The following is a 14,891-nucleotide window of genomic DNA, read 5'->3' as shown; positions in this document are numbered from 1 at the left end:
ACGATGGTGGTGATTGTGGGTATCTGGTGAGCGCTCGCCGGGTGCCGGACTAAGGGTTGGGGGTCCATATAGGCGAAGCGGGTTGGACCCGTTCTCTGGCCCACCTGGGGCTCACAGTCCTCACCTCCATTTTACAGATGAGGTAATCGAGGCAAAGAGAAGGTAAGTGACTTGCCCAAGGTCACACAGCACACAAGTGGCGGAGCCGGGATAGGAGCCAGGTCCTCCTGTCCATTAGGCCGTGCTGCTTCACGTGGGCTGAAGCTCGGTACGCATTCCATTCAGTTAAAAAGCAGATTCATTAAAGGGTTTTAAAAACAGAAGTGTGATTCAGTAAGTAATAGTATTTATTAAGCGATTAAAGTATACCGAGAACTGGACTGAGCCCTGGGAGGGAATACACAGGTGGGCATTGGGACGCAAGAAAGAGAGATGATTCTCTTGACATTTTTCCCGCAGCTGCTTGGATCTTATCTGGGCAACGGGGAGGGCGGGATGTCAACCGGGATGGATTTTATTCTATGTATTAATAAGAGATCCAGCCCCATTTTGGAATTCCACTAAATCAAAGTCGATTAAAAAAAAGGCAGATTCTTGCGAGCATTTAGTACAGTGCTCTGCACCTTGCCGATAATAAATACCGTTGATTGATCGACTGATTGTAGGTCAGGAGAGTGAGCCTGTCATTGGGCAGGGATGTTCTCTATCTGTTGCCCGGTTGTACATTCCAAGCTCTTAGTACAGTGCTCTGCACATAGCGCTCAATAAATACGACTGAATTAATAATAATGTTGGTATTTATTAAGTGCTAACTGTGTGCAGCGCACTGTTCTAAGTGCTGGGGTAGATACAGGGTAATCGGGTTGTCCCTCATGAGGCTCACAGTCTTAATCCCCATTTTACAGTTGAGGTAACTGAGGCACAGAGAAGTTAAGTGATTTGCCCACAGTCACACAGCTGACAAGTGGCGGAGCCGGGATTCGAGGGAACGAGAGGGAAATGAGAGGGAAAGATGTCCAAGTAGCTTATCTAAGTTAACTTTGGAGCCGTCGTTAGAGGCGAATTCTAGGAAGGGCGTTGCTTTGAGCTGATCTTTTTTTTTTCCCCTTCATTTTCACTAATTCCAGTATTCGTGGAAGCTTGTGCATCCAACCGACAAGTACTCGAACAAGGACTGTCCGGACAACGCAGAGGAGTATGAAAGGGCAACCCGGTATAATTATACCAGTGAGGAGAAGTTTGCTCTGGTTGAGGTGAGAGGGAGTTTTTTTGCTTTTTGGCCTTTCCTGAGACGTCATCGTTATTAATGTTCTCTCTCTCCCTGCCTCTTCATTCTCTCTCTTTTCTCTCCCCTACTCTGCTCCTTTCCTTTCTTAGCTCCCCTTTTCTCCATCTCCTCACCGTCCTTTCCTCTTCTCTCTTCCCCTTCCTCTTCTCTTCACCCCCTCTTCCCTCCCTTTCTTCTCTTCTCCCTTCTCCAAAATTTTCCTCCTCTCTCCCTCCTTCTCTCTTCCCTTCTCCCCTCTCATACCATCTCCTTGCCTCTCTCCTTATTACACTCCCCATCCTTTTTGCCCTCTTCCCTTCTACTCTCTCCCTCATTCCTCCCCCCATTTTCCCCTCTCCTTCCTTTTTGGCCCCCATTTTTCCCCACGCTTTCCATTCCCCCCATTACTCCCCTTTGACTCTCCTTTCTCCACCTCCCTTTCTCCTTCCCCCATCTCTCTCCTTCCCCCATCTCTCTCCTTCCCCCATCTCTCTCCTTCCCCCATCTCTCTCCTTCCCCCATCTCTCTCCTTCCCCCATCTCTCTCCTTCCCCCATCTCTCTCCTTCCCCCATCTCTCTCCTTCCCTCATCTCTCTCCTTCCCTCATCTCTCTCCTTCCCTCATCTCTCTCCTTCCCTCATCTCTCTCCTTCCTGTTTTTTTTTTTTCACTAGAACATCTCTTTCTCTTTGTAAGTGCTGAACAAACACCACAATTATAACAATTGCTAAGAGTAATGATAATATAATAATAATAGAAGAGAAGTGGCTTAGTGGAAAGAGCCCGGGCTTGGAAGTCAGAGGTCGGGGGTTCCGATCCCGGCTCCTCCACCTGGCAGCTGTGTGAGTTGGGGCGAATCGTTTCTCTTCTCCCGTGCCTCAGTGACCTCGTCTGTAAATGGGGCTTAAGATGGCGAGCCCCACGTGGGACAACCTCCCCCCAGCTCTTAGAACAGTCCTTGGCACGTAGTAAGGGTTTGATAGATACCGTCGTTCTTGATGTTAATAATAATCCCCCTTTTAAAGCCAAACAGACGGAGGCCCAGAGAGGTTCAGTGACTCACCCAAGTGGGGATCGGAAATTCACGGGCCCAGATTTCCAGCAGTCTGCTTTTTTCCCACTGGGCCACGCTGTTCTCTGTGGCCACCGGGTCCTTGCAGTTTGCTCGAGACCGCGTGGGAAGCTTTTTTCTCCTCCTTTTCTTCCCCTCTGCAGGTCATCGCCATGATTAAAGGCTTACAGGTGCTGATGGGTCGCATGGAGAGCGTGTTTAACCATGCCATCCGCCACACAATTTATGCCGCCCTCCAAGACTTCTCCCAGGTCACCCTTAGAGAGCCTTTGAGACAGGCCATCAAGAAAAAGAAGAACGTCATCCAGAGGTGAATAGCTTCCTCTTTTTTAACCCCTCGACCCAGCTCTTTTTTTTTTTTAATGTTTTCTTGTCGACTCTCTCTTATTCGCAGTTTCCTAAACTGATTTTATTTGGCTATTTTGGCTGTGACGGAGCTTTTGCTAAAACAGAGAACTTAGAGAAATTTTTTAGTTGTTATTTGTACCGGAGGACAGGAGTGAAAAGCAAGGTGACCCTCAGCTTTATGTTCAATTTGGCCCAGAAATAAGGCATTGTAAACCGCCCTTTCCTTTATGCTGTCTAAAATGGCTGGCGATTTTTGAATTCTCTGAAGCAGTAGGTAATCGATCCCTTGTGCTGTGGCTGCATCAGAGGATAGCCAGAACGATAAAGTGCTCATTGAAAATGTCAGTTTTTCCTTTTGTAAGAGTTTTTTAAAAATCTGCTGCGCTCCCCTACTTTTTCAGCCGTTTCTCATCATCGATCCAACTCTAACAAAATAAAATGTAAAAATAAAATGTAAAAATAAAATGATGGGTCCATGAGTGATTCTGACTTTAAATATATCCCCAAGTGTGTCATTTAGAGTAGCGTTGTTTCCTGCTGTCGCGCCACTCACTTTTTAAGGGCCTAAATGTGTCATTCAAAAGAAATGTATTAATTGAGCACTTACGCTGTGCAGAGCACTGTACTAAGCGCTTGGGAGAGCAGCTTCATATCGTGGATAGAGCACAATCCTGAGAGTCGGAAGGTCACGGATTCTAAGCTCGGCTCCCCCTCTTGTCTGCCGGGTGACTTTGGACGAGTCACTTCTCCGGGCCTAAGTTAACCTCATCTGTAAAAAAATGGGAATTAAGAGTGCGAGTCCGTTGTGGGACAGGGACCGTGTCCAAATGATTAACTTCCGTCTACCCTAGTGCTCAGAAGAGTGCTTGGCACATCGTAAGCACTTAAAAAATATCCTAATTATCGTTGTTATTATGACAGTACAACAGAGCTGGGAGACGTGGTCCCTGCCCGCAGAAGCTTAGGGTCCAGCGGGGGAGACTGACGTCGATAAGAATAAATAAATCCTCCACACCCAGTGTCGGTAGCAAATTACAGGCGACGGAATCCCGGAATGAAGGCCGTCTCATTCAGTCGGCTTGATTGAGCGCCGACTGTGTGCGGGACACCGTACTAAACGTTTGGAAGGCACCATTCGGCCACAGATCGAGACGATCCCTGCCCAACAACGGGCGCCGGCCCCTGAAGCCACGTTCACCTCAGCAAAGCTTTACGTGGTGGGCCGCGCGAGGGGAACGCTTACAAAAATGATGGCCTTTGGTGAGTTTTCACGGAGTATCAGGCAATATGGCATCTTAGCTGCAAACCGGTAGGCAAACATAAGAGAATGGGGCACTCGAGTCCACAAAAGCAGAATCACGTGCTGCAAGCAGCATGCTCAACCAAGGAGGATCTTTAGATTGGCGTGCACACGTGTCCCGAGTGTCAAAACATAGCGTAGCAAGCATTTCGCTGCTAGTCAGATGCGGTCTTTGCTGCCACGGTAGCCTGTTTTCTGCCAGGATTCCTTAACCGTCAGGTCTTTCCGTTGCTCCTCTAAATAACCTCCGTCAAACCGTTCCCTTAAAAGCCCGGAGAAAATGAAATGCAGAGAAAATATTAAACCCGGTCGCGAAGTCCTCACAGAAATAACTCGTAGGATCGGGTGCACGTCTTTATGCCGTCGAAGCGTCCGTATAGTTACCTTTAGCGTTAAAGATGGTCCGTGGGCGGTTGTGTTTAGTGTTCTTCAGGCTATCAGGAAAACGGTGTGCGACTGGGAAGCAGGTCATGAGCCGTTCAATGACCCAGCTCTGAGAGGAGAGAAAGACCCCAAGAGCGGCTTTGACATCAAAGTTCCGAGACGAGCCGTGGGACCATCTAGTACTCAGGTATTTTTCTCGGGTCCTTCGGTCGGCCGGGGTCGGCGGGGGTGGTTTGTGATTCGCGATCCTGTTGGAATAAATTGGTTATTTTGAATATGGGGACTGATTAGAAATGCCCCGGTAGAGAGGTGGCCACTTGGCTAGACGTCTAGCGTGATCGCCCTTCCGTCGTTTCTTCTCTCTCCACCTGCAGTCCCCAGAATATCAGAGAGAGGACTAGTGCCGACATTGAAATTACCTGTCGCGCATCAACGTTTCCCGGCCCTTTTAGTTTGCGATATCTCGCGCAGTCTGTTTCACGTGAATTTAAATGATGCTGAACTTGTCTATTTGTATTCAGAAGGTCATTTGCCTACCAATTCTCCCTTCGTGAAAACTTGGGTGAAGGTTTCCGTGTGCCTGTAACATTCCGTGTTTTGCGTGTCAGGTTTTTTTTTGTTGTTGTTTAAAATGTGTGACTAATTTAAATCTGCAAAACGCTCATCTCTGTGAACAAGGACAGTGAAGAGTAATTTTGTTGCTTCCGTGTTTTACTGTTGTCAGAGCCCCGCCAGCGTTTTTCTCTCGGTATGACTTCCTTAAGCTCGTGCGATGAACCGTTCCCGCTCTCGCCTCTCCTTGGCTAAGCCCCTCCTATCGCTCTCCTTTATTTCTGTGGTTTCAAAAACTTCTCTTGAAGTAAATTCGGGTAGAAAGGTAGAAGAAAAATCGCCGGAAGCCGTGGAACTTTAAAATCTCCCTAAAGTTTGCCGTCGATTCGACCTGGCTCTAAGAAGAGACGTAGCTCCTTGGAAATGATGGCCGAGTTGAGACCTGCATGCGTTATCTGAATGTTGCCTTTTCACCCCCTAACCGACTAACCCATTTTTCTCCTTTTGTCTCCTTCCGTTTCCGTATTTACCCGTGTGTGTTTATTAACGGAATCTCCCCTGCCTTTCCCTGTCTGTTGATTTTTAGCTCTACATGATACGCACTATGGCGGAGTCCTTAAACTCTGCCGAGCTGTTGAAGCAGCTCAAGTCTTTGGGAATGGAAAAGCTATTGCATGTGGTAAACAAGTTTCTGAGACAGTCCTACATCTATCCACCACTTTTAACCTTTGGTGGTAAGACATCATTCTTTTTTTAGTCTGAGTCTTTGTTTTCGTTTTGAGTTTCTGGCAACGAGGTGAGCTGTTCTGCTACAAGTTGAGTCTCCACCCAGATCGTCTCTCGTCAGAAAAAAGCAACTCCCCTCTGACGGGTGGATTGCGTACTGCCCGACTGCCTTGGCGGGGGTCCAGCTGTTCCCGGTTTCTGGGCCTCCGGGCTGTTGGGTGACCAGTTTGTAGCAGAGCAGTCGCTGTCTTTGGTTCTTTCTCAGTTGTGCTTGACTAATGTACTGTGTGTATTTTTCCCCCATAAACCTTTCCGTGAATGACGCAGCTGTACATGGTGAGAACCATGTTAGAGTCCCTCATTGCGGACAAAAGTGGGTCCAAGAAAACCTTGAGAAGTAGCCTTGAAGGGCCCACCATAATGGACATAGAAAAATTTCACCGAGAGTCGTTCTCCTACACTCACTTGATAAATCTCAGTGGTAAGAGATGTAGATGATTCGTGTCCAGTCCAGCATGTCCTAACACCGCTAACGCCATCCACAATGTTTCCGATTGCTTCCCGGCTCTGGCCTTCTTGATGGCACAGTGGAACATCCCGACTCGGGAGTCGTGCCCACGGTCGTCGGGCTCCTATTTCGTTTTTCACCGGGCGGCGCCCGGACGGCCACCGTCAAAGGGCGGGCTCCGTGTCGGGGCTCCTCTGAAAGCCGAAGGCCCGTGCCTTGTGGCCGTCTCCGCTTTGGAAACGCACAATTTTAGACTGGCCTGGGATCAGCGTCGAGGACGCCGCATTTTATGTCGTGACCGATGCCGGTGTCGGGCACGAAAGATTAAATCTGGAAGGTATCTGTAAGATAGCAACTCATTCCTGAATTCAAGCATCTCAGGTATCAATTGATGAGCCCTGTCTCGTAGTTGCAATTGTAATCGGAAACATGTCTACCTGTTAGATTTAGCCCCCGCTACTGAGATGTTTCTGGTCTTTTTGTAAGCTCTACATTGTGTTGTCGTTTGTTTTTTTATTTGGTTGCTGGAGCATTTTGCTGATAAAGGAAGGGGCCTGTCTGTTCTGGCTTGAATGCTTCTCTTAAAAACAAGGCATTGCTTGCTAAAAAGCTGGAAATGGACACTTTACTGGGGTTTTGCACCTCTTTGAAAGTGGTTTTCTCTTTTGTTTTTTTTTGCTTAACATCCTGTAATTTTGCAACATCGTACTAAAAATGGCACTCGCCGTGCTTCTCTTCGGCATCCATTGGGGGTTCGTTTTTTTGCATAAAGAATTTATCTAAATTCCCTCCTCCTCCCTTTTTATGTTCAAAGCTCATGATACGGAAAAAGCCTCTGAGACGAGAGGGTAGTAAACTCAAGAGTCTGGTGTGTAGTGCTTGGAAGAGGGCTTGGCACATCCTAAGCGCTTAACAAACACCATCATCGTTTTCATTATTATTATTGATCGGATCGACTGGCGCTTGCGGGCAGCTGAGGCCCAGCCAGCTCCTAAAGCTGAAGGATTTTTACAGATTTCAGCCAACCCTATCCCTTCAGCCTTAAAATTGGGGTCTGAAAGTTTATCTTTTCTTTTCCACCCGTTTTGGAGGGTTTTATTTTTCTAAAACATGAGACTTGGGAGTGGAGGGAGAAATGCATTTTGGCTCTCATGACCCTCCTCCTGATTCCCACCCCTAGGGAATTTGGGGCAGTTTCAGTCGCGTCTTTTGCTTCTGTCTTTTACTGATTGTTTTTTCTCCCCGGGGGGGGGGGGGAAATCGACGTGTTCTGCTTGTAATCTTCAAGAAACCCTCCAGCAGTGCTGTGACCTGTCCCAGCTGTGGTTCAGGGAATTTTTCCTGGAGTTGACCATGGGCAGGAGAATCCAGTTCCCCATCGAGATGTCGATGCCTTGGATCCTCACTGACCACATTCTGGAGACCAAGGAGGCCTCGATGATGGAGTAAGGCTTCCCGGCGGGTTTGCCTTGGCACGGGGCGCTTAGGCAGTGAAGGCTTAGGGACTGAAAATGGGGGACTCGACAGAAAACCTGGGACACGTCCTTCACCCGCCCTTGGCCGTCCACAGCGGTTCCGTTAGGTCGCCTCTGTGCCCTTTGTGTCCCATCGTTGAATTCGGTGGAGGGATTTTCCTGAGAGGTGAATATTCTAGAACCATCGGTGTGGGCGGGATTCTCTTCGTTGGCCGGTCGTATTTGGGTTAAAATAATAATAATGTTGGTATTTGTTAAGCGCTTACTATGTGCAGAGCACTGTTCTAAGCGCTGGGGTAGATACAGGGTAGTCAGGTTGTCCCAAGTGAGGCTCACAGTTAATCCCCATTTTGCGGATGAGGTAAATGAGGCACAGAGGAGTGAAGTGACTTGCCCACAGTCACACAGCTGCCAAGTAGCAGAGCCGGGAGTTGAACTCATGACCTCTGACTCCGAAGCCCAGGCTCCTTGTCATATTTGGGTTAAAATGTCACAGCTTTACATGTGGTTGGAAGACCTAACCCTACTGAACAGCATTAGTCTCAGAAAAAGGCCAAGGCTGGAGGTTGTCAAAAAGAGAAACCACAGAAGAGCTTTCCAAAAAGAAAAGTAAAAAAGATAACCAAGTTTTGGGGTTGTTTTTTTTTTTTAACTGCTTGTTCAAAGTCTATTTAACCCTTAAAACAGAAAGGCCTAACCCATCCACATCAAGTTTCTTGCCTGCTTTCCGAGAAAGCCAGAGATACTTTCTGTCCCAAGGGGAAGCGGAGGAAAGGCCAGGAAGAGTGGAGTTTAGGAGCGCTCCTGAAGCCAGCCGTCCGAGGCCGGCCACCTGCAAACGCTTTTATAGGGTCCCAACTGAACGAGGACTTGAAAATTCTCCTTCTCCCCCAGGGCAGCAGTGAGCATTTATTTTTTAATCTGTTCGGTTTGAATTACAATTTTATTCGACGGACTCTGAGCTCCTGGCTTAAATTAAAAAGCTCTGTGCTCTTAATCCATCGGTAGTATTTATTGAGTGATAAGTGGGCAAATTAAGAGCCCGCGACAGTAGGGGATAATGGATAGGCTTGATCCCGGCCCTCAAGGAACGTACAGTCCTGCGGGCGAGAGGGACTCTAGAATGATTTACAGGTAAGAAGGAAGAGAAGGAGATGAGTTAGCGCTCAGGTAGGAGGTCGCATCAGTGTGTTTTAGAGGAGATGGAGAGGCGTAAATGCCGAGCTGGAGCAGAAGTGGAGAAGTGACAGATAAGGGGATAAAGGGAGAAAACACGGGGGATTAACGAGGGAAGGTTTCGAACCTGGGTTCTAATCCCGGCTTCGCCACTTGTGTGGCCTTAGCCAAGTCACTTAACTTCTCCGGGTGTCAGTTACCTCATCCGTAAAATGGGACGTAGATCCGTGAGCCCCATGGGGGACATGGAGTAGGTCCAACCTGATTAGCTTGAATCTACCCCCGGTGCTTAGGACGGTGCCTGACACATTTGTCAGCGGCTAAAAAAGACTATAAAAGCGAAACAAAAAACCGGGGAGAACAGCGGTTGACCAGATGCGAACGGGAAGGGAGTTACCGGTCAGGGGGTGACGTGAGTAAGAGGAGGTTGGCGGGAGAGGTGGAGATCTGTAAAGAATGATCTAAAGAGGTAAGGTAAAGCTGTATTTCCATTTTCCAGGTACGTCCTCTATTCCTTGGACCTTTACAATGATAGCGCCCATTACGCCCTGACCAAATTCAAGAAACAGTTTCTCTACGATGAAATCGAAGCGGAGGTAAGTCGCCGTTGGGCTAACACAAGCCAAGCAGATGCCCTGTAGGCAGAAATCTCACTCTCCGCCGCTCGTCAGCCGTGTAACTTTGGGCAAGTCACTTGACTTCTCTGGGCCTCAGTGACCTCATCTGGAAAATGGGGATGAAGACTGTGAGCCCCACGTGGGACGACCTGATCACTTTGTATCCTCCCCAGCGCCTAGAATAGTGCTTTGCACACAGTAAGCGCTTAAATGCCAACATTATTATTATTATTATTAATAGTAAAGATATGCCCTTTAAGTGCTGTGGGGGAGATACCAGATGGCCAAAGGTCACAGATCCTCACGGATAAGGAAGCTTTGCGGTGAGAGTTCCTCCATCCCAGCGGGAGGGTCAAGGCCGTGCCGTTCTCTCAGCCGCGGAGGGAGAAGTTGCCGTAGACTTGAATATATTTGAAGCAGCGTGGCTCAGTGGAACGAGCCCGGGCTTGGGCGTCAGAGGTCACGGGTTCGAATCCCGGCTCTGCCGCTTGGCAGCTGTGTGACTGTGGGCAAGTCACTTCACTTCTGGAAAATGGGGATGAAGACTGTGAGCCTCACGTGGGACAACCCGCTGACCCCGTATCTCCCCCAGCGCTTAGAACAGTGCTCTGCACATAGTAAGCGCTTCACAGATACCAACATGATCATCATTATTTATTAACCCTCTCCCCTACTTGTCCTCGCTTCTCTCCCACTCCAGCTCGGTTTGCGTGCTTCGTTATTCCCTAGCAAACCTACTCGCCGGGCCCCGTGCTTGTCCTCCACCGACCTCTTGCACGGACCCTTTCTACGGGCCGGAATTCCCTCTTCAGATTCATTCATTCATTCAATAGTATTTATTGAGCGCTAACTATGTGCAGAGCACTGTACTCAGCGCTTGGAACGGACAGTTCGGCAACAGACAGAGACAATCCCTGACCATTGAAGGGCTTACGGTCTAATGGGGGAGACAGACAACCTGGTGTTACCGCACTCATTCGTCTTCGAAGTCCTTCTGCAATCGCGTTTCCCCCGGGAGGAAATTCACGTTTCCTGCTTAGTCTCTCATCTTCCCAGCGTATTCCCCTGCAACTGCTCATCTCCGCAATTCCCATGAGTCACCCGCATCCTTATCAAAATGCTCGTCCCCCTCTTCTTCCTTCCCTAACCGCCATCGTCGGTCGTCTGTTTTTTTGGGGGGGTTTTTTGGTATTTGTTAAGCGCTTACTAGGTGCACAGCACTGTTCTAAGCGCTGGGGTAGATACAGGGTCATCAGGTTGTCCCACGTGGGGCTCCCAGTCTTCATCCCCATTTTACAGATGAGGGAACTGAGGCCCAGAGAAGTGAAGTGACTTGCCCAAAGGCACACAGCTGACAAGCGGCAGAGCTGAGATTAGAACCCATGTCCTCTGAGTCCCCAACCCGGGCTCTTTCCACTGAGCCACGCTACTTCTGTAATAGCTGCTTTTCCGATAGCTTTTTCCCCGCTGTTTCTAAACTTGCTCATATATCCCGGGTAGCTCAGTCGGTAGAGCATCAAACTTTTAAAAAAAATCTGAGGGTCCAGGGTTCAAGACCCTGTTAGATCGAATCCTCTTTTTTCAGAGAAGCAGCGTGGCTCAGCGGCAAGAGCCCGGGCTTGGGAGTCGGAGGTCGTGGGTTCTAATCCCGGCTCCGCCGCTTGTCAGCTCTGTGACCTTGGGCAAGTCACTTCAGTGGTCTGGGCCTCAGTTCCCTCATCAGGAAAATGGGGATGAAGACTGGGAGCCCCACGTGGGACCACCCGATTACCCTGTATCCACCCCAGCGCGTAGAACAGTGCTTGACACATAGTAAGCGCTGCACGAATACCAACCTTATCGTACCGATTTGTACATTCCAAGCGCTTAGTACAGTGCTCTGCACATAGTAAGCGCTCAATAAATGCTATTGAATGAATATCCCCTTCCACCCCCAAAAAAACCCCCTCCTTGACCCCACAGCTCCCCCGTTTATGGCTCCCTCTCCTTCCAACAGTTCCTCTTCAGATTCCTTGAGCCACTTTTATGCACCCATTCCTCCACTTCTCCTCTCATTTTCACCTTGACCCCTAACCTGACTTCTGCCCCCTTCACTGACTTGTCCAACCCGTGGCATTTACTGGGCACTTCCCGGGTGCGGAGCACTGTACTAAGTGATCGGGAGAGTTCGGTACGATGGAGTTGGTAGATTCCCTGCCCGCAAGGAGCTTACGGTGTAGAGGGTGAGACAGACACTCGCGTAAGCAAGAAAATTCTAGATGCAGAGAGAAGCAGCGTGGCTCGGTGGAAAGAGCAGGGGCTTGGGAGTCAGAGGTCATGGGTTCGAATCCCAGCTCTGTCACTTGTCCGCTGTGTGACTGTGGGCAAGTCACTTCACTTCTCTGCGCCTCAGTCACCTCATCTGTAAAATGAGGATTAACTGTGAGCCTCACGTGGGACGACCTGATTACCCTGTATCTCCCCCAGCGCTTAGAACAGTGCTCTGCACAGGGTAAGCGCTTAACAAATACCAACATTATTAAAAGGGCGGTGGGGCCGAGGGGAGCGGCAGTAGCAAGTGCTTAGAGGATACAAATCCACTCCACAGAGACTGCCCTCGCTAAGGTCACCGTGCCCAAAGACCTCCATCCTAATCTTCCTTGACCGCCCAGCTGCCTTCAAATTCGTTCATTCAGTCGTATTTATCGAGCGCTTATTACGTGCAGAGCACTGTACTAAGCACTTGGAATGTTCAATTCGGCAACAGAGACAATCCCCGCCCAAACGACTGTGGCATTTGTCATCTCTTGCCCGCCCTCTTTTCCTTGAAACATTATTTACGTTAACTTGAATGATCCCGCCTTCTCCTGGTTCCCCTATCTTTCTGACAGCTGGTTTGCGGTCGGCTTCTCCTCCGCCTCCCACACTCTAACTGTAGGAATCCCTCGGGGCTTAGTTCTAGATTCCCTTCTATTCTTCATCTCCGCCCCCTCTCCCCTGGAAAACTCTTTTGGTCCCGTGGCTTCAGCTGTAATTTCGAATTGGATTATTCCCAGATCTTTATCTCCAGCCTCCCGCCTCCCTTTTAGTCTCAGATTTCCTCCTGCCTTCAGGACCTCTCCACCTGGGTGTCCCACCGGCACCTCAGATGAAACAGATCTTCCTATCTTCCCCGTCAAATTAAACAGATCTTCCTATCTTCCCCATTAGCGCCGTGTCTTTCCCGCCACTGTAGACAATACCACCGTCCTACCTCCCTAGCCCGTAACCGTGGCATTATCCCTGACTCATCTCCCTCGTTCGACCCACGTATTCAGTCTGTCGCCGAATCCTGCGAGAGGGTGGGAGGCAGAGGAGGAGGGAACTCATTCAATCATTTATTCAATGGTATTTATTGAGCGCCTACTGTGCGCAGAGCACTGAAGAGCTCCTCATCGTCTCTCCCAAACCCTGTCCTCCCTGTGACTGTTTACTGTAGACAGCACCACTACCCTCCCCGTCTCCCAAGCCTGGCCTTATCCTTCCCTCATCCCTCCACATTCCAGTCCGTATTTCACACTGCTGCTTGAGTCGTTCTTCTAAAAAAAAAAAAATAATAAAATCCAGTTCTCATCGTCGCATTCTTTTTGACTAATGGCATTTATCCGGCGATACTTAATAAGCGCTACGTAAATAAATAGACGAGAGGCAGCGTGGCTCAGTGGGAAGAGCACGGGCGTGGGAATCAGAGGCCGTGGGTTCGAGATTCGTGATACGGAGGGAGGGGTAAAGGGTAATCCAGGGTTGTGATAGAGACGGGGAAGATGGTGGTCAGCCGTGATGGGAAAGTTTGACCTTCACTGTCCAGACGGTGTTTCGTGTAACTTTAGGAATGGTCTCAATAACCTGCTGTTTTGTGCTCGTTTTTTTCCGCAGGTGAACTTGTGTTTCGACCAATTTGTCTACAAATTAGCCGATCAGATATTTGCATATTACAAGGTTATGGCGGGAAGGTAGGTATTAGATTTGAAACTGGATACGAGACAAGCGTTATTTGCGTCGGTTTTCGCTGTTCGATCCACAGCTGTTTTCTCTCCCCTGCTCAGTCTGCTTCTGGATAAACGATTACGCTCTGAATGCAAAAATCAAGGAGCGACTATTCACCTTCCGCCCTCCAACCGATACGAGACCCTGCTGAAGCAGAGACACGTTCAAGTGAGTGAGATTGTTCCGGCTTTGCTTTTGCCAAATGGTTTTGGATGCTTGGGTTGGGGTTTTTTGTTTGTTTTATTTTTTTGCGAGGGGTGGTGTTTGGAGACAGAGAGTTTCGCCTTGAGGGGTAACTTCTGTTTATTTTTCACTCCGTAGTTGATGAGTTATCCGTAGATTTTTGTATTAATAGCTGTCTCTCCCGCCAAACTGGAAGTTCACTGTGGGCAAGGGATGCTTCCACCGAATCTGTTATATTGCACTCTCCCAAATGCTTAGTAGAATGCCGTGTACACAGTGAGCGCTCAGTAAATACCATTGATTGAGCGAGAATCATTCCCTTAAGGGAAATGGAAGTCACCTTGAATTAGAAACAACTTTCAGGTGAAGAATAATTCTCTGAAGGTGGTTTTTTATTATGATACCTGAGAATAATAATAGGTATTCTTTGATAAGTGCGTATCTTGTGCCAGGCACTTTGCTAAGCGCTGGGACGCGCACAGGACGATCGTATCAGACCCGACCCCTGTCCCACATGGGGCTCACCGTCTGAGAGGGAAAGAGATGTATTTCATCCCCATTTTACAGGTGATGAAACTCACAAAAGTTAAGTGGTTTAACCAAGAACCCCCAGGAGGCAAGTGGTAGAGCCCAGATTAGAATCCACATTTCCTGATTCTCAGTCCCATTCGACCTCATAGCAGGAATCCGATTTTAGCACCCGTATCCTGAGAACGCTATAGAACTTTAGGGCGTTCTGCAGCAAAAGAAGCTCACTGTTGCATTTTTCTATGAATTTCTTGGAGCGCTTCCACGATTATATGAAGATGACTCACCACCTTGCCAATCTGGTTAAATGTCACAGCCTAACTTGACCAGAGTTTTATTCTCCTCTCTGTCCTCTCTGTCTCCGTCCTCTCCCCTCACCTGTCTATACTCTGCTGCCCAGATTATGTTTTTCTGTAAACATCATTCTGCGTATATTCCTCCTCTCCTCGAAAACTTTCCTCTCTGCATTTAGCCAAACTCCTGACCGTTGGCTTTTAATGCCCCCGTCTTTCTCTCTCTTATTATTCACTCTCTTTTTCTCAGTCGACGGTCATCTCGAGCTAAACTCCTCACATTGCATTGTTCTTGACTCCTCCACCTCTGACCCTTTTATCACACACTTCCTCCTGTCAAGAACTTTTTCAGTCAGTCAGTGAGTGAACAGAACCCGGTCCTCAGGTTTTGGGAGAGTACTATAAAATATAATTAAGACGTAATATAACTCTCCACAAGTTGCTTGGAGTCTAGAGGA

The 14,891-nt window shown here is 48.6% G+C and overlaps 1 protein-coding gene across 3 annotated transcripts in view; it reads left to right on the top strand.

Annotated features, from left to right (window-relative positions):
• Positions 1-14,891, top strand: part of CYFIP1 (cytoplasmic FMR1 interacting protein 1) — a 64,328-nt gene that overhangs the window by 25,184 nt on the left and 24,253 nt on the right. For all 3 annotated transcript variants that reach the window (XM_029079718.2, XM_029079716.2, XM_029079717.2), the window contains exons 13-20: positions 1,128-1,253; positions 2,482-2,648; positions 4,410-4,557; positions 5,976-6,129; positions 7,445-7,601; positions 9,307-9,403; positions 13,319-13,395; positions 13,489-13,597. In XM_029079718.2, coding sequence (XP_028935551.1) covers positions 1,128-1,253; positions 2,482-2,648; positions 4,410-4,557; positions 5,976-6,129; positions 7,445-7,601; positions 9,307-9,403; positions 13,319-13,395; positions 13,489-13,597 — 1,035 coding nt within the window. The remainder of the gene's footprint in view (positions 1-1,127; positions 1,254-2,481; positions 2,649-4,409; positions 4,558-5,975; positions 6,130-7,444; positions 7,602-9,306; positions 9,404-13,318; positions 13,396-13,488; positions 13,598-14,891) is intronic.

This window comes from Ornithorhynchus anatinus, chromosome 15, assembly GCF_004115215.2.
Source record: "Ornithorhynchus anatinus isolate Pmale09 chromosome 15, mOrnAna1.pri.v4, whole genome shotgun sequence".
Classification (NCBI taxonomy): domain Eukaryota; kingdom Metazoa; phylum Chordata; class Mammalia; order Monotremata; family Ornithorhynchidae; genus Ornithorhynchus; species Ornithorhynchus anatinus.
The sequence above is the reverse complement of the archived record's forward strand: the minus strand, read 5'-3'. Positions and strand labels throughout refer to the sequence as shown.